Below are 26,425 nucleotides of genomic sequence, written 5' to 3' on the forward strand. Positions count from 1 at the left end.
TCTTGGCCACAATGGATGTGTGGTCTTCACTGCCGTCTAGCTTGTGGGCCCAGGGCCTTCTTGCCCTGGGATTATTATGTCTCACAAAGCTAGGCTGGGATGTTTTCTTCTCGCCGTTGAGAGTGATTCCTGGTCCACGTTTGGCCAAGATCACCGATCTCTGGCGTGCATTTCACACATATCGGGGCCGTGTGGATCTGAAGCATGTCGAGCTGCACCGCAAGTATGGAACTGCTGTGCAGATTGGTCCTAATTGCGTGAGCATTTCTGATCCGAATCTGATTCGGACTATCTACTCGACTCGTAATCCATGGAAGAAGGTGTGCATCTAAATCTTTTCTTGTTCTTTTTCCCTTTTCTTCTCGTTTATACATTCACTCGCATCGCATATACAATGCAAGTATTGATTCCAATATCTCAACACATCCCGCTGACGAAATGTAACAGAGTGATATGTATAGGCCCAATGATGTCTTGATCGAAGGTCATCGTTTATCCAACCTATTCAACACCCAGGATGAAGATTGGCATAATCAAAATATCCGCCACATTCGTGGCCTCTGGAGTATGACCAAGGTTCTCGAATATGAGCCTCTGATCGACGAGACTCTCACCAAGTTCGTGGACAAACTAGCCCTGAGATTCGTCGACGGTGAAAACGCCGGCAAGGTTTGTCCAGCCGATGAATGGATTGGATTCTGTAAGTCGAATTCATACATCCCATATTGAAAATTACCCCATAAACATCCCGCTAATCTCCCACCTCCTAACCCTAGTCGCCTGGGATGTCACCGCAAACTTCAGCTTCGGCCGCCACTACGGTTTCATTGACCAAGAAAAGGACGTCGACAACCTCATCACCGACTCCACCGCTGGCCTAATCTACTTCGCACCCGTACGTAACACAAACTGCACCTACCCACCTCGCCATCAACGCTCACAATAACAACGCAAAACATAAACAACTAACAAAAGAGCTTTATCAAATCCCAGATCTCCCAAATCCCCTGGCTAGACAACCTCCTCGACAAAAATCCCATCAAGCGCATCGGCCCCAAACCAACCCTGACCGGCGTCCTGTACGCCTTCAAAGTCGCCGCAGAATACCAGGCCCAACTAGCCGACAAGCAAACCCCCGCCGGCACCGGCACCGTAGCTCACACGCTGGACAAATACGTGCAACTAAAACAGACAAACCCGGACGTCGTAACAGACCAGCAAATCGTCAACTGGCTCATGCTCAGCATCCTCGCCGGCGGCGACACCAGCTCCGCAACAATGCGCTCCGTCCTCTACTACCTCGCCAAAGCGCCAGCATCACGCGCAAAGCTAGCGGCCGAGCTTTCAGCCGCCGCACTCCCAGCCTCCAAACCCGCGCCCTGGGTCCTAATTCGCGACCTCCCGTATCTCGACGCGGTGATTCGGGAGTCGATGCGGCTCAACCCCGGTATTGCGATGGTGTTTGAACGAGTCGTGCCGGAGGGTGGGTTTACGCTACCGGATGGACGGTACTTGCCCGCTGGGACGAAGGTTGGATCGAATCCATTTGTGACGGGTCGGGATTACGGAGTTTTTGGAGAGGATGCTGATAGCTTTGATCCTGATCGCTGGCTTCGAAGCGAAGGGGAGGGCGAGGAGGCGTTTGAGGCGAGATTGAGGCGGATGAAGGATACTGTTAATTTTGTGTTTGGGGGTGGTGGTCGGATTTGTATGGGGAGGTATTTGGCTATGTTGGAGATTAAGAAGTTGATTGCGACGCTTTACAACTTGTTTGATGTGAGTGGCTCTTTGAGTGGCTCTATTTGCCTTTGTGCTTCTTTTATCCTTGAGCTAATCTCTTTTCCAGATCCAATTGGTTGATCCCAAGCACGAGTGGAAGTATCGGGATGCTTGGTTCGTCTACCAATACGATATGCCGATGATCATTCGTCGTCGTCGTGTGGTTCAATGATCACGATCATATATTTTCAAGAAGGTTAAACTGAGCCGATGGATGCACATAAAAAGATGGTCAAGTGAATGTAGCTTCGTTCTTATGAATACACGATTCAATTTGCAAGTTTATGCACGGAAGCAAAGGTAAAAGCGCAAGGATATCAAGTCCGACCCAAAGAGAAAAGAAAAAACGCCAGCGTGAAAAAGAAGGAAAGAAGACAAACACCACAAAATTAGCCCACAGATACCCCCGAATCCAAGTTCCATGCGTGAGTTCATTAGTATAAGAGAAAGCAAGTGAAAAACGGCAAGAAACCAAAAAAAAAAGAGAAAAAAGGAACCCGAAGCAAGTCAATCGCTTCGCTGTCTTTGCGTTACATCATCGAGGTCTATGCGATCACCTCATTTAAAATCAGAATTCGTCCTTGAGCTCTTCTTGAAAGCTAGAGTCAGGCTTCATAGCAGGCTTCTCATCAATGCGGTCAGCCGAACCTCTTTCGTCCGCTTCATCGCCCGTAATCTCTCCCCACCCGGAGCTTCTGCGACTGACCCGACCAGACGCCATGACAAGCGGGCTGCCGACGCCAGTAATGCTAGCAGCGGTGCTATCATTGCGACCATGTGAGGGCGAGCCACTCCGGATACTAGCTCCATCACCAGCAGTTGCGCTTGGCTTGGTATAGAAGCTTCCCCGCTCACCTGCGGCGCTCGCGATAGGCGCAATGGGCGTAACGCCGGATGCCGAGTACACACTGATGCGCTCGGCGCTAGCCAGTCCGACAATGCTGGGGCGACTCAGCACGCCCTGGGCATTGAAGGCAGAGGTATTGGACGGGTCGACGACAGTTCCACCCAGCACGCTCAAGGGCAGGCTCTCGCGACTTCCACCGAAGACGGATGAGGGCGCGAGACCGCGGACCGAGGCGTTTGTATCGAGGGAGTTTCTGCGACGGCGTTTGGAGGAGCTGGCTAGTGTGAGGATGGAGGCGTTGTCGGTCAAGACATTGTTTGCTGTTGCGGTGGTGTAGGTCATGGATTGGCTGTGGGGTATAAGATGTGGGGGCACGGCAGTAGCGGGGGAGGATGAGGTCGGGAACTGGTGGGAGAATTGGACTTGTTGGTTGCCGGAATTCTGTGTCGAGTGTCCTCCGTGACTATGGCCATGTCCATGTCCGTTTCCGTTTCCAGGGCCGTTCGGTGTGTTGTTCTGTGTGGGGTATAACTGGGTTGAAGGTGCGGCGGATTGGACCGTTGTCAAGGTGGTTGTCAACGAGCGCACCGAGGGGTTCGGGGAAGAGAATGTGCTTCCTTCTCCTCCGCCATTGGTACTGATGCCTCCGCCGTTGGTTGCCATTGTGCCTGCCTTGGAATAGGCTGCCTCGGAGTTTGCGGCATCCCCGATGGTCGAGATGGTGGGGGCCGCGGATTTCGCGCCCGCCCCTGGAAGATGATTGTCGTAGGCTGAATAGACCAGGGATGGATCGCTTCGTGAGCGAGACTCGCGACCATCTCGTTCACTTTCTTCGTACGACCCGCTTGGATTTGTTTGCCGATTGAGTGTCCCAGATAACGGATAAGGGTTGTTATTGTTGTTCTTCGGTTGTCTCTTCTTCCCCTTAGTGGAACCGTAACGTTTGTGGGACCAGCGGTTTGAGCCAGATTCGGAGGAGCCCTTGAGGCTTGCAAGACGCTTCATCCAGCTAGAAAATGGGTGACGGCGACCGTTGCGATCTATTTATACAAGTGCGTCATTAGTATGTTTCACAAAGGCCACATCTTCTCCTGGGGGCGATTACCGTGTGCCCGCGAGGGCCCTTCAGCTGTAGCCATATTGGAATTAGGGAGAAACGTGAGGATCCGCCCTCTTCCAAATGCCGACAACTTAGTAGGGGCAACAAGTGAAGCTTTGTGAGAGAGTGCGCGCCGAGGCAAATGGAAACACTGCGGGTTGACTGTTTATCCGTGCACGACAGTAATCCTTGCAGGTCATGTGCCCACTCTTGATGTCATTTCGGTCTGGAATTCCTCAACTTCACTTTTTGTAAGGATAAGAAAGAACTTTTGGACTTTGGCTTCATTCCTGAAACATTCAGTTATTTTTTACTTTTACACGCCTAGCTGGGCAATGTGACAACCATGACAAAAGTGGCAACGCTCTTGCCGTCATTAGAAGTCAGCCAACCGTCGTTGCTATGGAAAGACAAAAACATAGTTTGTTAAACGATCTGCTCAATATTTGAGCTAGTGGATGCGCAGATCATGCCATCGCCCAGAGCAGGAATCCAAGCTCTCCCTCCAGATGTTGCTGCCAAGATTAAGTCTTCCATCTCAATCACCCATCTAAACGGTGTGGTTTTGGAATTGGTCAAAAATGCCCTAGATGCAAATGCCAGCACTGTCCACATCTCCGTGGATTTTAAGCGTGGGGGTTGTATCGTCGAAGACGATGGCGATGGAATTCGTTCCGTTGAATTTGAGGCCACAGGGGGGCTTGGGAAAGCTCATCGTATGTCCCTCTGGCTGTGAAATGTCTACACACTTGCTAATTCGCAGTACAGACACCTCCAATTTCCAAAAGACAGACAAATATGGTCAACGCGGTCTCTTCTTATTCGCTCTGAGTGCGCTATCTTTGCTTACTGTGACATCCTGCCATGTCCAAGAAAAAACCACAAATTCGGTTATATTTCATCGCTCTATGCCCGTGGCGCGTTTGATCCCAGCGCCTGCGCATCAAGATCTTCGATTTGGTGAACACGGCACATGTGTGACGGTGAATGACCTTTTTGGCAATATGCCAGTACGTGTCAAGCGTCGCGCCCTTGCCTTGGAAAGACAGGATGAGTTGGATCGAGAATGGGATAGTCTGAGATGTTCGCTGGCCGCTCTCATGTTAGCCAACCCTCTCCTACTGAGATTGGTTATCTCCGATGCGGAGCGGGGCAAGAGAATCTCTATTCGCCTTGATAAATATCCACGGGGTGATAGTGTGAATATCTCAAATGAAATTGGCCTACGCCGGATTGGATCGATTTTGGCGCAATCCGGGATGCTCAATTCTAGGAAACTGGATTCATGGCATGTCATTTCGGCTAGTGTTCCCGATCTCACCATTTGGGCAGCAATTTCCACTGTCCCCAGTCCCTCCAAAAAGATCCAATTCATTTCACTAGGTAACGATCCGGTGCTATCGAGCGGTTCCAATGTGCTCTTCAACGAGATCAATCGTCTGATATCTCTATCGGACTTTGGGATCTCTAATTTATCTCGCAGTAGTACTGCTACATTTCAATCTCCTGTTCTAGGGTACTCCGAGGCCCCAAGTAGTGTCAGTGGCAGAAATTCCTCGAAACCTGTCAACAAGTGGCCGATGTTCTATATACGCATCGATAACAGTACATCTCTAACATTAGATGAAGATGGTGATGGGATATCCCCGAGTTCAGACAAGTCTTTTCAACGCGTCACCGACCTCCTCGAGGCAATGATCTTGGAATTTCTCAAGCAACAAAATATGAGACCCCGGATCACGAAGCGGCACAGCAGGATGCCAGATCGTGATCAAGGAGGCCCTTCAGTCGGTCAAAGTCGGGCTGAATCGTTTTCCAAGAATCGAGGTGCGGCATCTAGTACAGAAGAGGCCCTTGACAAGAATATCAAACTTCCTTCATTCCAGCGACCGCAGCATTCAAATTCAAGCCAGAATCTGAACAGTTGGTCTAGGGTGAAGACTGCAAAACAGTTTGACAGCCATGCACCCTGTCGAAATACTGCTAGCCGCCTGGGGGAACAGATCTTGACGTTACCTGAGCGTCCGCGGAGCCAGACAACTCAAGAAGAGTGTACCATGGACCTGCCAGCCGAAACACCTGAAGGCAATGGAAAAGAAGCTTCTAAGGATGAAGTTGGGAATGAATCATCTACGGCCGACAAATTGATTCCTTGGGTCAATCAGCGTACCGGGAAAACACATATGATTAATTCACGAACGGGTCAGACAGTCCAACCAACTGTGCTTGGCAAACCCACGAGATCAAATCTACCAAGACTAGGTGGTGCCCAAGAATCATCATCCACCCCAAAGGTTTGGGTAGAAAATTTGCTGAAATCGTGGGATAACCCTACATTTACCCGCACGGAAATACCTTTACCGAGCTTTGATCCCGAAACGGATTACTTGAATACGGTTTCGTCTCGCAACTGTGTTCATGATTTTGGAAATATGGAGGCTGCCCAAATTACCAAGTTCAAAGGAAAGCTCCAACGCCAAAGCCTAATGAAGGCCACGATCATCGCACAAGTTGATCAAAAGTATATTCTCGCCAAACTGGACGCAGCACCTTCACAAAGCTCCAGTATACAGGAGACTGTTTTGGTATTGATCGACCAACATGCCGCAGATGAACGTTGTCGAATCGAACAATTATTCGAGGAGATGTTTATTTCAACAGAATTGCCGTATCAGAATGAGGTTCGCACTGTTGAGATCAACCCGATTACTTTCAAAATTTCTTCGACAGAAGCTACACTTTTTCACCGATATCGAAGCTTCTTTCAAGACTGGGGAATATGGTACCATATAGACGAAACGTCAGACTCCGAGTCCACCGTCTCTATCCAATTGTTACCAGCCCTGATTGCAGAGAGATGCCGCTTAGAGCCTAGGATAATCATTGAGCTCCTTCGCCGTGAAATTTGGACAAACGAGGAAACCGGTAGGAGGAAGCCACTGGGTGCGGGGATGGCCTCTGCAAATAGCCAGACTCGGGGCGATGAGATGAACAACGACAACGAAGCCTCTCTCGCGGAACCTGAATCAGAATCCCCTGCCCCGCATTCTTGGGTACAAAGGATGAGTGGTTGTCCCCAGGGTATCTTTGATCTTTTGAATTCCCGTGCCTGCCGGGGGGCTATTATGTTTAACGACCCATTGAGCATTGATGATTGCAGGACGTTGGTTTCACGGCTGGCTCGGTGTGCGTTCCCGTTTCAGTGTGCCCATGGACGGCCTTCCATGATTCCCATACTTGATCTGCGGCCACGACCAGAGTACGAGGTTGAATCTTTTTATGAGGGCATGGCAGCTGACAGTAATGACTATGAAGATTCAGGCTTGAATTTTGTAGAGGCCTTTCAAGCGCAATATGTACATACAAATGTTGACTGATTGGTTCCATAGGTACAAGTTCAACCAGACATATCCATTCCAACGTCCTCACCTGAGCATGACACTACTATCACAACTATCATTCAATCAATCAATCACCTGGGTCAAGTAAAACATCATTTTTCGCATTCAGTGCGCATTCAAATCCCACTCTATACGGCAAAGATGTCTTGGCAGGTCAACTTAAGCCGGCCCAAGCCCACCAAAAATGATATATCACATCTCCCACGCCAAAGAGCCACGCCCCACGCACAAAAAAAGACCAAAAACCAATACAAACCCATACAACCTCCTCCAGCGTACAGCGCAATACAGTCACCGGACCATGAAAACACACACGGCCCGACCTCGGGATTGATCCCTCAGCTCGCCACCACGTCGCAAGGTTATACAAAAGACCCAAGCATGAACCAGATCAACCACGCATAACCAAGAATCTGCAACCTTTGCACGAAATATGCAAGAGCGAAAATAGTTTCCGATAAGTCTCATTTTGACGCCTTGCAGATCCATAGATGGACCCGTACTGTACATCTTGCGAGTTGACGTATCCCTTGCAGGAGGGCTCGTGGGGAAGGGATCCGATCTTGTCTGACGTGGCATGGGGATTATGGACGGTGCGACTTGGAATAGCGTGGGCCTAGAGAGTGGTGGAGGGGTAATATGCAAGGACTGCTCATTTTGGATACGAAACAGGATATAGATGGATGCATCAAGTACTTAATTGACCCCCCCATTTGAAGGTTTTGTCTTTCGCGTCGTCTTCTTTGCGAATTCGGGTGTCCATGCGATGCTCTTTGTGGGGATGGGAAGGTTTGTGGCGTCCTTGGGTGAAATTGATTGAGGCTCTTGGAGAACTAGAGGAAATGTTGTTTTGTGGGGTGACGTAGTGCGATATGGAGAATCAGTTTGCCAGGATAGGAAATACCTAGTAGTATGAATTAAAAATGCATCTTAAATGGTTTGCTCTCGATAGAAGGATTGCAGTGCTCAATATCTCCATCTGGGCAGATAATGTGTGCTCAAGTGCTTTGTACCCTTCAAACTTCCAGTCTACTGTTCTCCATTAAGCACCTTTCCTTTCAACTGTTACCTACCAAGCTTCTTCCTCTTCCTTCCTTGCAGCACTCAATCCACAGCATTGCGTTCTCGCCCTCGCTCCCCGTTCGTAGACTCGTTCTTCGTTCTTTTAGGTCCCATGCAACTTCCAAGGCCTGAAAATACCTCAGTTCAAGACGAGTTGAAATATTGATCTACAATCCTGAATCAGGGACGACCACCCAAGCTCAAACTCATACCCGGTGCGCTAGGGAAGCTGACTGCTTTGACTGGATACCTCCAACAGGTGCTCATCCCCGCGTGCGATGAATCTTTTGCCGATATGCCCACCGACCCCAAGAAGCTGGACTTTGAAACTCAGTGAAACCATCTTAGCCCAGATGATGCTAAAGGCAGACGCGATCGAACCCGATGGCAGCGCCGAGGTGCGCACTTCCGGCTCTGCACATGTGGGGTCCATCTCACAACGAGCTCTCAACATCCAATGTTTGAACTATCTACAAAAAGCTGGTCAAGCTGGTATATGTATACATGGATATATGCACATGGCATCTCGACGGTCTCGCCATCAACTTGAGACCCTGCCGTGCAGTCCTGTGGGATTCACGTCAGTGTAGGATTCCGATTCTAAGGTCTTCTATGGACGACGCACTTCAGTTTGCGTTACTTCCTTCTGTTTGGTCATACAACTGATCCGCTCAGCCGAGTAATTGATCCCCACACCAACCCCTCTTTCGACTCTGATCCTTTATGACCGCCAGATAGCAACATTGAAAGAAATTCCGCTACCATTGATCCGGGAAGATTTAAGGACTCCCTGGTCCCGCGTGAGTTTACCGTTGGCTCACTTGCGCATGTGTTCACGCTCGCGGTATTGAGCCCGATGGCTACAGTCTACGGGGCTGCTCACCACGTTCTACCACCTCTCTATGATAAACGGGGCTTGGGAAGAGCCTGGACAGTGACGATACTACCAGAAGCTATCATTGAAAGGAACGCCTTCGTGATGCCCCGGACTGGTACTGGAACGCCATATCCCCCCGCTGTATAACGAGCTAGTGATAGGTCGAGTGCCAATAAATAAGAATGCGTCTTATAATGTTGCCATGAAAAATCCAATCTCCCTTACTGTCGAGAAGTTGTGTGCTAACCTTGGAGTGAGAACACTCTGCTAGATAATAATATAAACTCGTAGAGGACTCTTAATAGTAAACCTACCTTTCCCGGTACAAAGATAGTAATTAATCCTACTGCAAATCGGCGGCTAAAATGCAAAAATAGAGTTATCAACGCAAAAAGCATCCATGACCAAACGGGGTAAACCCCGAGCCCAGGAGATAGACAGCCCTGGAGAGAAGCGCTCATATGGACCGAGGATCAAGTGGTTCTAGATGTATCTTCGGTGATCACATAGTTTTCCAGTAGTATTCCCATTCGGTGGCCGCTGGAGTCCTTGCCATTTCGGTAGTTACAGAAGAGGCAAAATACCAATGATGGAAATTGGTCTATTTGGGTTCTGTAAAATCTGGCACTGCTCAGAGCTAATCTGCTATATCACCTTTCTTAGAAATACTCTCTGTTCACACGCTTTTTCCAAGGTTGGAAATTCTACGATTCTATCCCATTTACTGTTGGGCATAGGCTTCAACCCCGAGGCTTATTGGGGCTCTTATACAAATCCAGAAAACGAGAGTCGACTAGAAAGGAAAGAATATTCCCCGGAACTGAATTGGGATATTATCAGTTTGGGGCTTCGGAGTGAGGTTTCGATGCCTCAATATTGTGTCGGGGCTTCTTGAGTCACTCTGTATCCCCAAATCGGTCCCTCCGACTCTTGTACCAGACAATGCACTATCATTTCAGGTAAAAAAGAACAGAATATTGCCTTTTCTCAGATCTGTAGCTTTCTCTGTATCCATAGAAATCCAAAACTTAACTGATATCCCCAGGCTATAAAAGCCCCGTCCATCCCCCACCCTTCTTCTCTTCTTTTTATTTTCTTTCTTTCGCCGTTCCTTCGAGGGGGGAACCTGCCCTAGTAGCTGCCTGTATGTACCTAGTCCAACTTCAATCTCAACTTCAAAGCACTCAGTGGGGCTCAGCCTCCGAGTTCCATAAACGCCAGGAGCCCCACTGGGTATGGCGCAACAACAAGTGCGAGGATCAACTCGCCATCATGCAGAAGCGTCTTCATGCTTCCACTTCCGACACCCTCACAGACAACCTAGAGGTCGCCTGCCATATACGGCGGATTTGTCTCGGCCACCTTGAAGAAATTCCCGACCTTGACTCCAAAGATCTTCCCGGGACCCCCTGGTTCCGGCCCGAAACCGCGATTTACTTGCACAAAGCAAATCACCGCAAGACGACCAAGTTCTTCACGACAACTCGCCGAATTAAAGAGGATCCGTCCATGCCAGAAGATGCGAAGGATATCCTGCTCGGAAAGGCGCTCGTCTCTGAGTACCTGAGCAACCGCGATGCGGTTTCCATCGATGGCGGCTCCCCTGAACTTGACAGCTTCGAGTATGTTTCACTTTACTTCCCTTCGTTCTCTCACTTATCTCTCGGCTCTTCGCTGACTTTGCTTGCAGTCCTCATTCAAAGACCCGTGACAAGATCAAAGCCCTTAAGCCGAAGTTGAAGGTCCTCCGCACTGAGGAGACCACTGAGGTCAAGGGCTGTCACCGGGTAATTACGGTCGAAGTCCGTGAGAAGGCGGATTTGCTTCCCCGCCCCTGTGAGCTGGAGGCCCTTGTCATCTATATCAAAGATGCCATGCTCGGCCAGTCAAGGGTCATCAATGATCCCCTACGTCGCTACGACGTTTGGAACGTCCATCATCACTTCCCGGTAAGCCGCATCTATTGATTGCAGCCTTTACGGTCTTTCCAGTGTCTTCTTTCTTTCCAGCATCGTCGAGCCTTTTAGACCTCCTTGGTCTTTCTCTCTTCAGTCTTTTCAGTGTCTCGCTTTCCACATTGCCAATCTTCTCAGTGTCTTCGGTCTTTCGAGCATCACCGAACCTTTGCGATCTTCTTAGTCTTTTCAATCAATGCAGTCTTTCCAGTGCATCAGTCCATTCCAGTCATTCCATGCTCCACAACAACACCATACACAGAAAAATCTAACATCCCACCCAGGTCCTGCTGGTAGTTCTGTACCCAGGAGCCAAAGCCCGAGTCATTGTCGGCAGCTTCGACGGCAATGAGCTCGAAGTCCAATTCACTTCGGTGATGGAATTCAACGAAAAGTCCTTCCTCGTCCAACTAGAAGACCTAATCGCGTGGGCTGTCCCCTTCTGTCTCTGGGACACAACCAACATCCCGCGATTAGCGCCCATCGAGGAAGAAGAAGAAGAAGAAAGTAGCGAGCCAAGCACTACGATGCCCCAAATGACCCTCTCCTCCCCGCTCCCAACATCGGCGAGAAGGCCCTCTCCCTTGGAGAAAACCCACAGACACTCCAAGGTGACGGCGAAAGCAGTAGCTGCGCGGCAGCGAAAGAAGAAGCAGAAGACCGTTACGACGGCCAGGAAGTCACGTCTGAGGAAGGAGGCGGTGACGAAGAAGAAGCTGTACCTCGCAGCTATACAAAAACGACAAAAAACAAAAACATGGAAAAACGAATGAGGGAAAAGGACCAAAAAAAAAACACCGAAAAAACAAAAGCGGCAAAAAAGGGGGGTGGTGCGAGAGTCAAGTCAACTCGTCGATGACTAACATTTCATTATCCAGAATTCAGAAATCGCAACTATTTTGTCTGCTGCGATGCAATGCGTGCGTGCGTGCGTGCTATTCTACATTTGAAAGTCGAGATCGGTTCCATGTTCGGGGATGAAGTCGAGTGAAAAGGGTTGAAGGCAGGGCGCAAACCAAGGCAAGGATGACAACGAATTGAAACGGCAAACGAAAATACCGGGCGATCTGGAATCCTGTTCATGGTACACCTACTTACGAGGAAGTGTAGCCCATGACCCATGGATGGGGGAAGGGGAGTCAGGAGATTTCTTTGTCGGACTGATTTTCGCTCAACATCCGCTCTGTTTTTCTTCACGCTTGGCTGGAACTTGGACTGGGGCTGGTCTCCAATTTGTTCTTCATTTTTGATTTTGGTTTTTGGCCCAGTCGCACGGGCTTTTTGTGTGCGACACCCAAGCATGACTTGCACCTTTACGTGGTGCTTGGGATAAGTAGCCCTTCGTGGTGAAACCAAGCAAGTCAACAGCATTGCTACGAGAGACAGTACAGTCCAGTCCAGTACAGTGCACGAGATTGCAGATCTAGAGGCTCGTTACGCGTTCTCGAGATCACATTACACTCTTACTCGATAGAAGGAATAGAAGAAGAAGTTTTGTTTGAAAAAGCTTGATTGCATCCCAGGCAGCTTATGATTTTGCTAGTTGCAGTTATACAAAAGCCTCGCGGCTTGTCCTTTCTAAGGATTGAACACAGAAAATAATAGTAATAAGGTCCCAAGTTCCATCCATTTCCTGTCCTTTTCCTTCCATGAGATAGATCCTTCCTTTCCACCCCCAGAACAATTGGGAAAACGAAAACATGACAGGCCGTGTTGTACTCCGATTTTTCCAAGCTGGACCCCATCCATTTCCGTTGTCGCTTTTTCTGATCCCAGGCCAGTTTAGTCCCCGTGGGGACTATGAAACACAAAACACACGAGCGCCGCCCAAATAACAAGACGAGAAAGAGAGAGAAAATGAAGTAAAAAAAGAAACAGAAATAAAAAAGATATTCACAGAACATTTGAGAGATGGGAAAGAAAACGAAACGGTGGTTGGTAGATGCAGCCAAAATTGGGAAGAGTGGAAGCAAATGGCCGGGATGTTGAAAGAAGAAGATGGCAAATAACACGCAAGAAGTAAGGGAGTATGTCATCAGGTCATGAAAATAATATGATGGATAGAGGTAGAAGGTAAAAGGTAAAAGTGTAAAAATTGGGTATAATGTGAGGAAGAGAGAAGAAGAAGAAAGAAGGGTTTACCCATTAGTCGCGACGACGGACTTGGGTTTAGACGGGTGCGTCCAGGAGAACAAGTCAAACTTGTCCTTGGCATTCTCAAGAATTGAAGAATTAGATTCAGACGGGGTTTGAGGTTGCGAAGAGGGTTGTGAATGAGGCTGAAGATGTGTTGGTGGCTGGAGTTGCAAGCCGGCATGGGTGCCGCGGGGCGCAGAAGGGTCTCGAGGCTCAAGAACACACGACCGACGGTAAAAGGCCGCATTGGTAGATTCACCGCCGATGGAGCGAACACGCACAAGCTCGTTTTGCATCCAGGTCTGCAACTCGGGAACTTCGGTAAGACGGTAAGGAATCTGGAAGCGCTGGAGCTCACTGATGATGCGGGCTGTCTTCATGTGCTTGTCGAAGTTGATCACGTTTCGGTCACCGTCATCTGTGGGCAAGCTGCGGACAGACTGGTTGCCGTGGTCGACAAAGGTCAGATCGGTCAGGTAGGTTCCAACGAAAGGCAGGCACGGTGGAACGTGATTTTGAAGACGTTGTCGGAGCACGATGTAGTTCCGAGAAACATCAACAATGCTGCGGAGATTTTCGAAGGATGCCTTAGTCTTCTGAGAGACCATGTCCCAGGTACGTTTGAGTCTTTGTACCATTGACAGGTTCAACGATGCGACGATAGCCATGAGTGAGTCATAGTTGTTCAGTTCCAGACATTTGCTGGCAATCTTCACCCAGTGCTTGATGATCACAGCACGTTTCTTGGGCTCCTCCAGGAAGAGAATGGAGTCGGCTACCAAGTGAGCAAGATCGGTTGACAAAGTCGACATGGCACGGACGTTGACAGCAAGCGAGCCCGACTTCCGCGTCCATTCAGTGTCGAGAAGTTCCTCGGGAAGAATAGAGCAGAAGATGCGCGACTCCTTGATGGTCAGTTGCCGAGCCAATTCCAGCGGGTCAAAGTCGAGGATTGTAATCGAGGCCTCGCCGTTCTTCCATTGCTTGAGCAAGTTGATCTCCTTCTTTCCAAGGATGGGAGCGGGAAGAGGGGTATCAGGGTGGACGTATAGAGCAATTGAAGTGTTGGTTTTGCCCATGGAGGACACCAGACGAGGGACAACGGGGCCGTGAACAGCGGACACCTTGTCGGATAAATCAAGCAGACGCTTACCTGCAGTAGGCAGATCGGTGGTCAGTCGGTTCTTAGCGAAATCGACAATGAAGTCCAGAGCAGTGTTGTCGCGGTCGTGGCGCCAGTGGGACTCGAGCCAGCCCTTGAAGACGTTGTAAACACGCAAGCGAACGGGACCAGCGGCATGGGGGGTATCTCCAATGTATTCGAATCGCTCCGAGAGCGCCTCGGCAAATTCCAGCGGGGTAGCGAAGAGACGGAAGGTGAGGTAGAAGGTTGAAACAAACAGAGCGTCGGGGGTAGATTGATGGGCGGTAAGCTTCTCGATCAAAGCACGAAGACTGCCACCCATGATTTGACCCTCCTTGTACATTAACTCGTGGGCATAAGTCTTCTCCAGAAGGTGGGCTTCCGTTTCCTCATTCTCCTCGGCCAGGGTCGAGTGGCTGACACTCTCCTTCAGGGATGGCCCATGGAAGCTGCCAGGGAAGCTACCACTAATATCAGGGGAGGTTGCGCGAGTCGAAGCTTGCGACAGACCGCTCATTTCGGAGTCCCGAGTGTGGCTGACGTATGTGAAGCTGCTACCCGTGCTCGTGACACCTCGACCGAAAGACTCACTAACGTCGGATTGAGGGTGACTTTCACGGTAACTGCTATCGTATGAAGAGAAAGAAGTCATTTCGAGGTGGGTGGGGAGAATTGAAGATGATGGAAGAGAAGAATGAGCAGGGGATGGGACTGCGGAGTTGGAAGACGCGAGGTGGGAGGGGGCGGTAGAATCTGGGAGAGCAGAGGTCGAAAGTGATGAAGAGTGGGTTGGTTTGGCAATGGTGTGAGGAGGAGGGGGAAGTTGCAAGGAAAGCTCTTGCGACTTTTCTTCACTCGGAGTGTCGTCGGAGTGAGGGGTCACAATTCCCTGCGCATCCTCGCCAGTTTCCAATTCTTTTTTCAGGGGCTCAAGCTCGATGTCTCCAGTTTGTTCCAGCACCAAACGGGACTTAGCCAGGCAATTACCAGCAGCGCGTACGCAATCAGTCGCAGCATCCACCAGACGCTTGCCCTGATCCGGCATCATTACCAAGTCATCATCTTGCGAGCTGGCGGGGCGGAACACATCACGAGCGGCGTGAACCAGCTCGGACAGCCGCTCACACATTGACTCGCGAGCCTCCTCGAGGAAAGAACTATGCTGAGCATCATGCTCATAGACAGCCTCTACAACATCTAGTAAAGACCGACAAGATTGCACTGCTTGCTGGGTGGTCACGACCAACTCAGTAGATGATCGCGATTGCATGTGAAGCCCAATGAAAGATCCAAGTACACCGAGGAACGCATCGTATGTCGTTCCCAGGCGCTCTGATGCGAGGTTCTGGGAACGAATCGCTGAAGAGGCACCCGAATAAGAAATTCGATGGGATATGGAAATGCGTTTGGTTGCGACAGAGACCGGACGAGATGGGTGATCGAGCATCTCGGTACGCACCGATGCTCGACTAACACCCATTCGGCTGCGGCTCATTTGTCGAGACTCGTTACGTTCGGTGCATGCATCCGACATTGGCCCACTATCGATGGTGAAGGTCTCTGAAGCAGGCGTTGGAGGCATGTCGAACTGAGTAAGACCATCGCCGGCATTTTGAAGCTCAGCAATAGTGCGACTCAGGCCAACCTCCTCGTTCCACACGTCCAAAAACCGAACTCCACGAGTCACAATCTTGAATGCCTTCAAGAGCATCTCATCCAAAATGGCCTCTACTTCATCATCCGCTGGGCTACCATTAGCAACCTCTTGAAACTTCTTAGCTGTCTTCACCAATGAAGACAGATCAGATAATAATGCCTTTCGGATTCTGCGTAGTCCATCATAATTCTTAACCAAAGGTGCTTCCCTTGTTAAACATTCTGCCTTCTCCTACAGGCCGGGTGAATGGTCAGTGGTGTTTCCAGTGGTAGATAATCCTGTTCTTGCCAGTCTGGACTTACCAGAAGGAAGCGAACACCGGCAATAGGGCCTCGCATCAAATCTTGATTTCCAAAATCCTTTAATGATGATCCACATCCACCTCGTATAATATCCCAGAAATCCGTGAGGGCTTTTAATAAAGGACGCATAGGCAATTGGTCGTATGCTTCGCAATAATTCGTGGGTAGCCAGCCTCGATGTCCAGAATCTAACAAGGTACCATCGGCCCAGCCATTGGTGTGAACGGAGTGAACCAAGATGATATCTCCCTGGTCCAATGGAAGAGTGACGGTCGATGGCGAAACATTTCCAGCCGGGTGGAAAGGATAGAATGCGCGTAGGTAATTGTGAAAAACGGCCCTTGGGGGTTCGGAGGTCTCTGGTGGTTCCATATTGCTTCCTTGTGTTCCTTGTGGTGTTAATGGCGGAGTGATCTCGGACTGGGCGTTATGCAAGTAAAAACGACTCGACATGGACTGTATATCGTCGGGTTCAGCGTTGGGTATATCGGTATTCGGCTTGGCGATTTTTAATGGTGGTATATTCGGCTTCATTGATCCCATCTCTGTGTCGACACTATGGGACATGGTTTCCAATTGTCGTAATAGAAAAAAAAAAGTTGAACAATAACAAAAAAAAAACGGCCGTTTGAGTTGGTCACGGACCGAGGGGCGTTCAAGCGATAGATGCAGTTGACATGCTTCAATGGACCAGATTCAATGAAGAAGTGGCGAGTTTGCTAATCAGGGATAAGGCGCGGGGAAAGGATTGGATCGCCAAAAAGGCTGGGGATGATCCTACAACATTCAATCGTCAATTGAGGGGGCGCTATTGGAAGGGCAAGTGGGATAGCGGGAGAGATGAACTATAGGAGTGTTTGTGTATGGAATGCCCAATTCCAAGGGTGTTGGGCGAGACAAGAATGCTGGGGGAGAGGGAATAGGTAAAAAAGGGCTTTTGAAGGAGAAAAACACAAGTCGGAAGTTTTTACACACCAAACAACAAATCAATGGAAAACTATAAACAGTTGCTGCATAGAAAGTCCGGAACATAGAACGACCTTGGAAGGGGGATGACCAGTCGCAAATCAATTGTAACGCTCGAGTCCCCGTAGCGTCAATGCGAGGTTGGGAGTAATGCACTGTAAGAAAGGGAGTCCAGTGGCCCAGCCCTGTGGATGAAGATCGCAGCAAGGACGGAAAGCCGTAAAGGAAACTGACTTGCAGTTTCTTGTTAATGACGAAATTTGAATTTCCCTCTGCTTTTTAATTATTGGGAGATTGAGTGATTGGGGGTCCCACGCAAGGGCGTAAGGATAATAAAAGAAGGGATGAATGAATGTTATATTACCACCGGCGGCAATGAAATCCTAAAAGACACAAACGAGTCTTGAAAAGAAAAGAAAAAGGGACGAAAAGAAAGGAGGGCGAAGGAGAGGAATAAGAGCTCTCCAGAGTTCCTTTCGAGGGACCCAGTTGATTCTTTTCCGGGGCTCGATCGGGACGATCCATGTGGGTATTTTGGTATTCAAAGGTTGGTTTTATTGGTATGGCACTGGTATTGCTTACGGGCGATGATGTAATGTGACCATTTCATACGTGCTGATACATGATTACCAAGTATTTATTTTTTATTTATTTATCTATTACTCACACTATACTTGATGTACAAGAGGCAATAGTACTATCCAATCCCGCCAACTCTTTTTTTTTTTTTCTTCTTTTCTTTCTTCGCCTTTGAACCATTTTCCTTTTTTTTCATATGGAAGAAGATTCAAAAAAGAGAAAATTCAATTCCGCCAGAATAAGAAATACCCATGTAACATCCAGATATCAAGTCAGACCAACAAATATACCAACCAAAAATAAATCAGAAATTAATCTAAATAATTATAAACAAATGCACCTTGCATCTACCGAGGGCTTTCCGTTCCAGACCACGCAAAAACTCCAACTCCTTCCCCCCTAATCCACCCCTCGATTTCTGATTTGTTCACATTCAAAAACCACCAAGCCTTCCCGTGGTACCGCACCAATCAAAAATGCATCTGGAAAATAATATGTTGGTTAATAGTCCAAGTGTCTTGAAAAATAAAATAAAAATAATAAAAAATAAAAAATATGCACTGGCCGTGTGCTAAAGCCCGCAGCAAACACCAGACTCGATCAATCACTCTTGTGGCAACGCTCGTTGCCTGTCAACTATCTCTCCGGGGATCGACCGCGCAGCCCCAAAGTGACAGGAGCCCTAAAACTCTTTTTTTTCTCAGCCATTCAAAAGTATGAAATGACAAAAGAGACGTCTGAGCACAGAATCCATTGAAAAAGAGGACATTTGCGACTTCAAAGATAGGAGCAAAATTTGAAGATTTGAAAAAAAATCGCCCCTAAAAACTCCTTACGAATTATCGCCTCGGTTTGTTCCCATCTTGAATTGATCCCTGTCTTTGTGGCTTCATCGTCGCCACTAACAGATCCCGCTACGATTCCTCTTGACTCCATCCGTCTCTCGTTCTTTGTTTTCCCTGTCCCGCGTGGGGCGCTGGTACATATTAAGATGGGGATCAAGGCCCAAGGTTCACGTTGGCTCCGCGACACTTTAGTACTGTTTAGTTCCATAACAGGATCCACCACAATCCAAGCTACAGTAGAACTTTGGGAGTATGATTGCGAAGATCAGAAACGGGTTTAACTGCTAACGTCATGCTCTATTGCAGTGCCACCCGCGGCATGCATATCCAACCTACTAGTCCGCCATAGTCAAATGCAGGTGCTAGGGTTTTTAGGGACGGGATCAGCTTGGGTTTTTTTTGGGTATTTTGACGTGGACCCGCCTCTTGGCTACATGAGAAGTGTGTACTCGGTAAGACCTATGGAATGGATTCCTACTCGTTGGATGAGTTAGGGGACCTCGAAAGAGGGGTTTGTTTCCTCCCTTTGCCTTGTGGATGAAGATTTCAAAGTTCCGTACTTTTGGGTGTGCTCTGACAAAAATACATTCCGAGAGGGGAATGGGAAGATTTGAAGGCAAACACAATTGACCGATCATAACGGGGGAACTCTTCAATGTTTAACCATTCAAATGTTGACTCCAGGAATACGGCAAAATTCCCAAAGTCTTTTCATCCTTTGGCAAAAGTCCTAAAATTGGTACAAAATCAACATAAAACAAGTCTCCCAAAATTCCATCTCGACTTTTTTTTCCGGCCCCCAGGTCTAGACTTGAAGCTCTCAACCGCTAAACCTACTAACCCCCGATACGCCGTACAAACAATTTGTTATGCACTTAGTCAACGGCGACAGCTTAAACCTGCATGTTAAAAATAAAAGACAAAAATCTGACAGGAAAGCTGGCAATTCCTGCAATTCCTGCAGTTTCTGCAGTTATCTGCGTCTGCAGTTTCCAGTCCATTTCACAATCCCCCTCGAAGGAATATCCTCAGTCCCAGTCAAAACCCGCGTCGCATCTCCAGAACAAAATAGAAATCCTCCGACTCGCTATGAAAAGCAATAGGCTGCCCCAGGAAGAAGTAATGCAAGCCTCCTCCACATTATCACATCGGCGCCTCTGAGATCCTTCAAATGGTGCTAAGTAAGAGTGCGATCTGCGGCCCACGAGTTGAATTGGGATGAATCCCCGAGTCACCACGGGATCGATCCGTGGCGGGTTTAGAGCTCGGGCCATACAAATCCATTTTATACCCCGTACCCGAGATAAGATGACTCTAAGTGGTATGTTTTATGGACGAAGTTTTGTATTAATAAAAAATAAGTGAATACTTGGATGGTCAAACTCGTGACAATGTGCAGTTGGAACGCGCACGTTTGTACAATGTGATACAGGCGGGATCACCCGTCTTGCCCTTCGTTTGCTAACTACCGCATCTCGTGCACAATTAGTGCTGACCAAGTCAGAAGTTTGCTTTGATTAGCGAATCCTCTCCGGGAAAAAAGACACGAGACTGATGCCCAAGTGGTGGGGCGTTGCCTTGTTTTTCTCCATGTAGGCATGGAATACTTTCTAAAGGATTGTTCACTTGAAGCAGTTTGAGTGGGGTCTTTTCTTTCCTTTTTCTTTGCCTTTCAATTCCCTATCTTGTCTATGAGGGTTTTGAGGAGTCGAGGTTATCGGTTTGTTTCTTTGCTTGTCTCAGCCAAGCCAAACGTGTTAGGCTTTGGTACATGCGTCCATGCCGCTCTGGATACATATAAATCGTACTGGACTATGAAGTTTTTTCATACAAGCTTTCAACGTATTTCGATGGTTTTGGTGGCTGTACTTTCATACGACTTCAAATCTTCGATTGTATTTCGTCCGACTTGACACGGCGAATTCTAGACCGCTGAGGGTAGACGATTGATTCGTGGGATATGAAGATCTCAATTCCAATCCCGGCTTTGTTGCACGACAGAGATTCTTAGCTTAAGCAGGGGCACTACCTCAAACCTACTCCATAGAGAGTCCAAGCTTTTGAGCTCGAGCGAGTCTTGTCTTTTAGGTTTCAAGGTCGGATCCGCATCTGAATCAAAGTAAAGACCCGCGGATCTGAGAATTGAGGGAAACATGACAAATAGCAGCGCTTTATTGTATCCTATCTCCATAGGAGATTTAAAGATTACGATCTCCTTATGGTCTTTGTCTTGGAAGCTCTCTATTGGCGGAATCTTGCATCAAGAATTCCGATCTTCTCGCGTCAACGCTCCAACATTAGAGATCGAGGTGGTCTACGATATACAACCTTGAAATTATTGAATTGAGTTACTACTTAGACCAAATAGTATAAAGCCCTTATGATCAAGACTACATATATATGACTGCAGAATTATTACATGCAATAAAAGAGTTTGGGAATATTTTACTAGGTCATCTACATGTCACTTTACATCGGGACTGCCGTCTTAAAAAAAAAGAAAGCAATGAAAAGTGATAGATGGCATTTAACCTGCGTTAGAACGTGAGTAAACCCCACCACCTCGGAACCTGAATCCCAGTTCAGACTTCCTAGTCGCAGATCCCGCAGACTTTTCCTTGTTTCTCATCCTCAGGGTCATGTTGTGTAGCCTCGTGGCGAGCCATGCATCTCGTGGCGTACGACTGAGGCTGAAATAACAAAGTAGCGGTGCGCACATGCGATCCAAGCTCAGCACTGTACCTGCATTCACCTGCGCCAGAACCCGCAAATTCCCACGCCCCTGCACAACCAGACCTTGAAATCTACATGATAATGCGCCCTTTCATTCATGTGTAACTAAAACTGAGTTCGATGTTCGAACTCTCTATTGCATAAAAATTCCACCTTTTGGCCTTTGAGCTAGTAGCTATTGCGAAAAAAGAGTCGTCTCCAGACTGCTTTGGTTTTTCCTTTCACTATCTGCACCTTCCCGCGAGCACTTGAGTCCAGCCACGCCACATTTTGACCGATTGTTACACTACTTTTGCATCGGTCGACCTCGGTTGATCTGTGTCTCTGTCACCTCCGTGGAGTTTGAGAAGCACTCCGCAATGCAAATATGGTGCTATTTGCCGACTGTATTCGACCCATTCGCCAAAGCCCTGTCAATCAATTCCTCATCTGCAGAACTCCGTCATTTTATGCGAGTGACTGTACTATGTACGCATCATATGAAGGTACATACATTGTCCTTGGTACTTGCCTACCCCATATTTGAGAACTCGGTGATTAAATTAACCTCAAAAATGATGAGATTCAATTAGATTGCAATTACTTACTGGCTTGGCTCAAAAATTGGAAGTTCCATTTAAACACAAGCGGTCCCATGGAACAAAGGTGGATCGCCGAGGTAACTGTCAATAGTGTCGGGCAACAGGCAGCTCTTCTACAAAGAGCCAACAGCCACCATGTAGATCCTTATTCTTTCATGTGCGATAACATTGAAAGAAGTAGATCCGAGGAGATGAACGTGCGCAGAGTATATCGCGATAGCCCCCTTCTTCTTGGAATTTAGTGGAAAGATAGCTCACGTATCATACATTGTTGCGTATAGTACGGAGTATACACTACGCAGTATCTGTACACCATCTGAAATACGTAAAACAGTATTCCAGCACTGCTCCACACAACCTGCTCGATACACGGAGTAGATCCGCTCGGTACCAACATCTCGATAGCCTTGCATCTCAAGAGAGGATACACTACGACGCCGCCACCCCACATATCAAACATTGAACCTCCACAATTAACAAGCACATAATATTGTATAATGCCGAACAGCATAAGCATCCGGCAACACTTCCGCGCTACGCTTACGGGATACGGATGCTGAATCCGCTAATATAAAATTAACCATGGTCCAAGGCCGAGGAACACGCGACCGTTATTGGTCAGCACGTTCCTTCATAACATTTCAGCCAAGTACTTTTGGAGCGAAGGAATCGTGCCTTGCACGACTCATCACCTTTTCCCAGTCCCTATTCCCTAGTCTATGTATATGGCGCCCACTAGACCTAGAACACGGCTACTTTAAGCAGACTTTCGTAATCCCCGGAGAGGGGCTTCCGTGTCGTTCCCCGCCGGACCCCGGGCTGAAGTGCCTACTTAGGAATGGGGGAGCAGGGGGCGTCTTTGTTTCTTTGTTCAGATTTTCAATGTTACGAGGCGCTCCATAGTACGAAAAAAAATCTACGTATTCACGGAGTATTTGGAAGCGCGTTCGTTTCCTATGGATACGCTACTCGGTAACGGGCCATGGTGTTTACGACTATGTTGGATTTGATCAGTGGGTCCCCTCATCTGGATGGAGCGAGTCCATTTTGTAGTTCGGTGGGACAGACGGAAGAGCTTCCCGAGTCCAGTACAAAGAATCGGGATCTGAGGTGGATTCGTTCCTGTCATGGAGGGACCGAAAGAATTGTTAGGTGCAGATTTCAATGGAGCATGAGATGCGCGATGTGATCATGAGTCCACCAGGCTCCCTTATGATTTAATGATCTACATCCAAAATAGCTGGTGAGAAGCTGCTAACGACAAACTATTGAAAACTGAACAGACATACTTTACACTTCCCGTTCCTGATCTTCGACCGTTGGACCCGGAGTAATAACCGTCGTATTGCACGAGAAAACCGGCATTATTGCTTGATAATCGATAGTTTCAACGTCTATTCTACCATTCTGTATTGCCGAGGTCGCAGTACCACAATTAAATGGAGAATGAAAAACTAAGTTCGAGTCCAGAACACGTCGAGTCATTCGATGATCGCCTTCCGCAAAAGGGGGTGATGACCTAGTAAAAAAGTCACGGTTGTCATTGGGGTTTTCCCGTGTTTTTTTCATTTGATAATTCCCAAAGCACGTGTTCATCAAGCTATGCGGGACTAAAGCTATTCCCTGTTGATTTCATTTCGCCCCTGAATCGTAAGGGCTTTGTGAAAGTGGGGGAGACTAGAGCTATCCCAACCTATCGGAAGCCACGCTAGAAGGAAACCGATAGTGTGGCCTCGTGGACTAGAACGTTCCCACAGAAAAAAAAACTAAGCAAAACCAAAATTTATAAATAAAAAAGAGGCAAAGACTAGACTAACAGGATTTTGTCCTAGTCGGCCTCTCAGCCTTAGCAAATCGAAATAAAAAATATGGGGGGGTAATTTCGCAAAACGACGCGAACTGGATCGCAGGATTTGTTTTTCAAAGAAATCAATTCAATAGCTACAAGCGACTTACCCCACCCTTTCCGCGCCACGGTCCTTGGGAGCGGGATGAGGCAAACATGATAGCCTATAGGTCTTGTCCTTATCATCACAGTCACTAAGTACGCATCCCAGCACTTCCGCGGGACGGGATGTTGTTGACGGTCATGAAAAAAAGAGATCGCCGCTTATCCATGGATTGCTCGTTGATATGATACAATGCCCAGTCCTCAAGGTTTCACTATTGCGAGCCATTACTTGGAAATATGGCATGATTTTCCCATGTATACTCCAATAATTCGACGCGACCCTCTTTCCTTTGGCCCCTCCTCGGTGAAGTGGATATACTTGTGCCGCTCGGCAACCTCACGTGACCATTGAATACGATACCGGTACGTGTTTTCTGGTTTGGCGTTTATAGTACGGGGTACAGAGTACCAGGATTACGCCCAAAACATGTGTTTTTTTTTTTGGCCACAGTTTGGTTCGATATTCGTTATATTGGCTGGACTTTCTGGTTACTCTCCAATTTCTTTGCTCATTCTCCACGGGATCGCGATCATTACCTCCACATGAGATTTATGCTCTTGTCGATCATCTCTGGTGGCAATGTGATCAGCTGCTGTGTAGGTAAGTGGATAAAAACCAAACCCTCGTTCGATTTACGAACTATGTACGTAGTACTTTCGTATGTACATACAGGTGGTACTCTGTACAAAAAAACCAACAAGAACTTGAGGATTTTTGCTTTTGCCCAAATCCACTACTCTTCAAGCTAAGCAGAAAAAAGGAAAAAAAGGCAAAAAGAGAGGGGGGGGGGGAAACGCCAACTTGTGTTCTCTCTTGCCGTGTTCGGCTGACGAACCTGTTGTTCGAGCAACCCAAGCTAAAAGCTCGACCCAAATGTGGATGCTCAAGGCCCATAACATCGCGAACCAAGGCTTCCTTCGTGTGGGGCTACTGCATCGACGATCAAGTGGGCGCTCAGCTCGCTCCAAGTCAAGAAACTGACGGCGGGGCTTGTCGTTTTTTGCCCCTATGAAGAAACGCAAAACGTGCTCCCCATCCTCCACTTTGCGATGATCTTTTCTTGGCTAGGTAATCGGGTGCTTTTCTAGCTTTCCTCACCGGGCCTTGACGTGACAAGACCCCAAACACCTGCATTAGAGGGAGGGGCAAAGCTGTCTGTCTGCCTGTCTCTGGTCGTAGAATTACCTAACCTATATTTTTAGACAAAAAAAAGAGGAAGATGTGATTTGAAGTCCACTTAATGCAGGATGCAGGAACGTGAAGAAAAAGCGCGAATTCCCCGGACATTTGATACCATGAAGGGTTTAAAGCCCGGCATTTCAGATGAAGAGTTCGGGATCTGTATCCTTTATCCGTGGGCCCCCAATCACAAGTATGGTTTGTGCTTTCAATCTCCCCCATTCCCCTCCCCCTCTCCCCTTCTCCACGGACGGTGATCCAAAATGGCCTCTGCTTTCTCGATAGGGGGTTCCCCCGAGCGATCCGTCTCTGCCGCCGAGCGCCGACCGAGCTAATTCTGGAGAACTAGAGTGACGGGATCTGACCAGAGTAACCAATCTCCAGTTCCGAAGGCCTCTTACGAAACATGCACAATATTTATCACCCGACCCTGCAAAAGCACACGCACACTGCATATCAGCATCGGCTACCCAGCCCAAACAGTATACATAAATCCTTCCTATCGAATCATCGCTTACGAGAGCCCTAGCGGATAAGATATCATTCACCATTTCCCCCCAAGTTCCCACTCCGATTCAGCCAAGGATCAAACCATCTGCACGAGGCTTGGAAGAACCAAAGTGGAAACCGAACCAACCACGAAAAAAGAAAAACAAACCACCCACCCTCAATCCTCATCTCATCTCCCAGTCCCCATCTTTCCCGCGCCCCGCGGGAAGACTGGGTTCACCTCTACGTCAAGCGGGACTCCGAACGCTAATATTCACGAGTCACGACCAGAGCTTCCAACACACGGCGCCACCAGTACGTAAATAACGATAAACACCGTGGCTGTCAATGGAAGGTCTAGAAAAAAAAAGTGGCCGCGCCATCGCGTTCTAGCGCATCCCGGGATCTGGTCCCTTTAATGAGGTAAAAAGCCAAAAAAAAAAAGGGGGGGGGATGGATGCTGGACTTATTACCCAGGTCCAATTGCAGAGCTCAGAGTGGATGACTTCATTTAGGATATACGGGCTACTCTTTCTTTTTGTCATTTCATTTCATTTCTTGATTTCGTCGCGTCTGTTCCATCGTCCATGCCTGATCGGGAAGGAGAATTGGACTCGGCTTGTCGTTTCAGTACCTCGTAACCGTACGAACGGCCCGCGCGGGCCCCGGGGATTGATAGATATCATCAAGTGACACATGGACACGGGATCTGTTGGTCCGTGAAGAGCAAAGCAAAGCTTCTAGAGCTTCGCATCGCATTGCAGTACTATATTTGATACAAGGCTTGGTTTGTTCTGTAGACGATCTTCATTTCGGTCGATATCCGTGGGTGCGAGGACTCC

At 48.2% G+C, this 26,425-nt stretch overlaps 5 protein-coding genes across 5 annotated transcripts; 3 read left to right on the forward strand and 2 right to left on the reverse strand.

The window, feature by feature from the left end:
- Positions 1-11: 11 nt before the first annotated feature.
- Positions 12-1,951, forward strand: N7466_004287 (cytochrome P450; the record flags this gene model as incomplete). Its single annotated transcript, XM_057163684.1, has 5 exons — positions 12-320; positions 448-700; positions 777-895; positions 976-1,776; positions 1,847-1,951. 5 exons carry the CDS (start codon positions 12-14, stop codon positions 1,949-1,951), a joined length of 1,587 nt encoding a protein of 528 aa, XP_057022365.1.
- A 396-nt stretch (positions 1,952-2,347) lies between these two features.
- Positions 2,348-3,765, reverse strand: N7466_004288 (uncharacterized protein; the record flags this gene model as incomplete). Its single annotated transcript, XM_057163685.1, has 2 exons — positions 2,348-3,666; positions 3,732-3,765. The coding sequence occupies 2 exons, from the start codon at positions 3,763-3,765 to the stop codon at positions 2,348-2,350; spliced, it is 1,353 nt and encodes a 450-aa protein (XP_057022366.1).
- A 429-nt stretch (positions 3,766-4,194) lies between these two features.
- N7466_004289 (putative DNA mismatch repair protein (Mlh3)) lies at positions 4,195-7,102 on the forward strand (the record flags this gene model as incomplete). The annotated part of the gene is made up of 2 exons (XM_057163686.1): positions 4,195-4,441; positions 4,494-7,102. The coding sequence occupies 2 exons, from the start codon at positions 4,195-4,197 to the stop codon at positions 7,100-7,102; spliced, it is 2,856 nt and encodes a 951-aa protein (XP_057022367.1).
- A 3,235-nt stretch (positions 7,103-10,337) lies between these two features.
- Positions 10,338-11,793, forward strand: N7466_004290 (uncharacterized protein; the record flags this gene model as incomplete). Its single annotated transcript, XM_057163687.1, has 3 exons — positions 10,338-10,687; positions 10,756-11,014; positions 11,305-11,793. 3 exons carry the CDS (start codon positions 10,338-10,340, stop codon positions 11,791-11,793), a joined length of 1,098 nt encoding a protein of 365 aa, XP_057022368.1.
- Positions 11,794-13,158: 1,365 nt separating this feature from the next.
- On the reverse strand, positions 13,159-16,826 carry N7466_004291 (guanine nucleotide exchange factor; the record flags this gene model as incomplete). Its single annotated transcript, XM_057163688.1, has 2 exons — positions 13,159-16,188; positions 16,260-16,826. 2 exons carry the CDS (start codon positions 16,824-16,826, stop codon positions 13,159-13,161), a joined length of 3,597 nt encoding a protein of 1,198 aa, XP_057022369.1.
- Positions 16,827-26,425: the final 9,599 nt, after the last annotated feature.

The sequence above is a fragment of the Penicillium verhagenii genome, assembly GCF_028828195.1.
Source record: "Penicillium verhagenii strain IBT 33310 chromosome Unknown utg000005l_segment0_segment0, whole genome shotgun sequence".
NCBI lineage: Eukaryota > Fungi > Ascomycota > Eurotiomycetes > Eurotiales > Aspergillaceae > Penicillium > Penicillium verhagenii.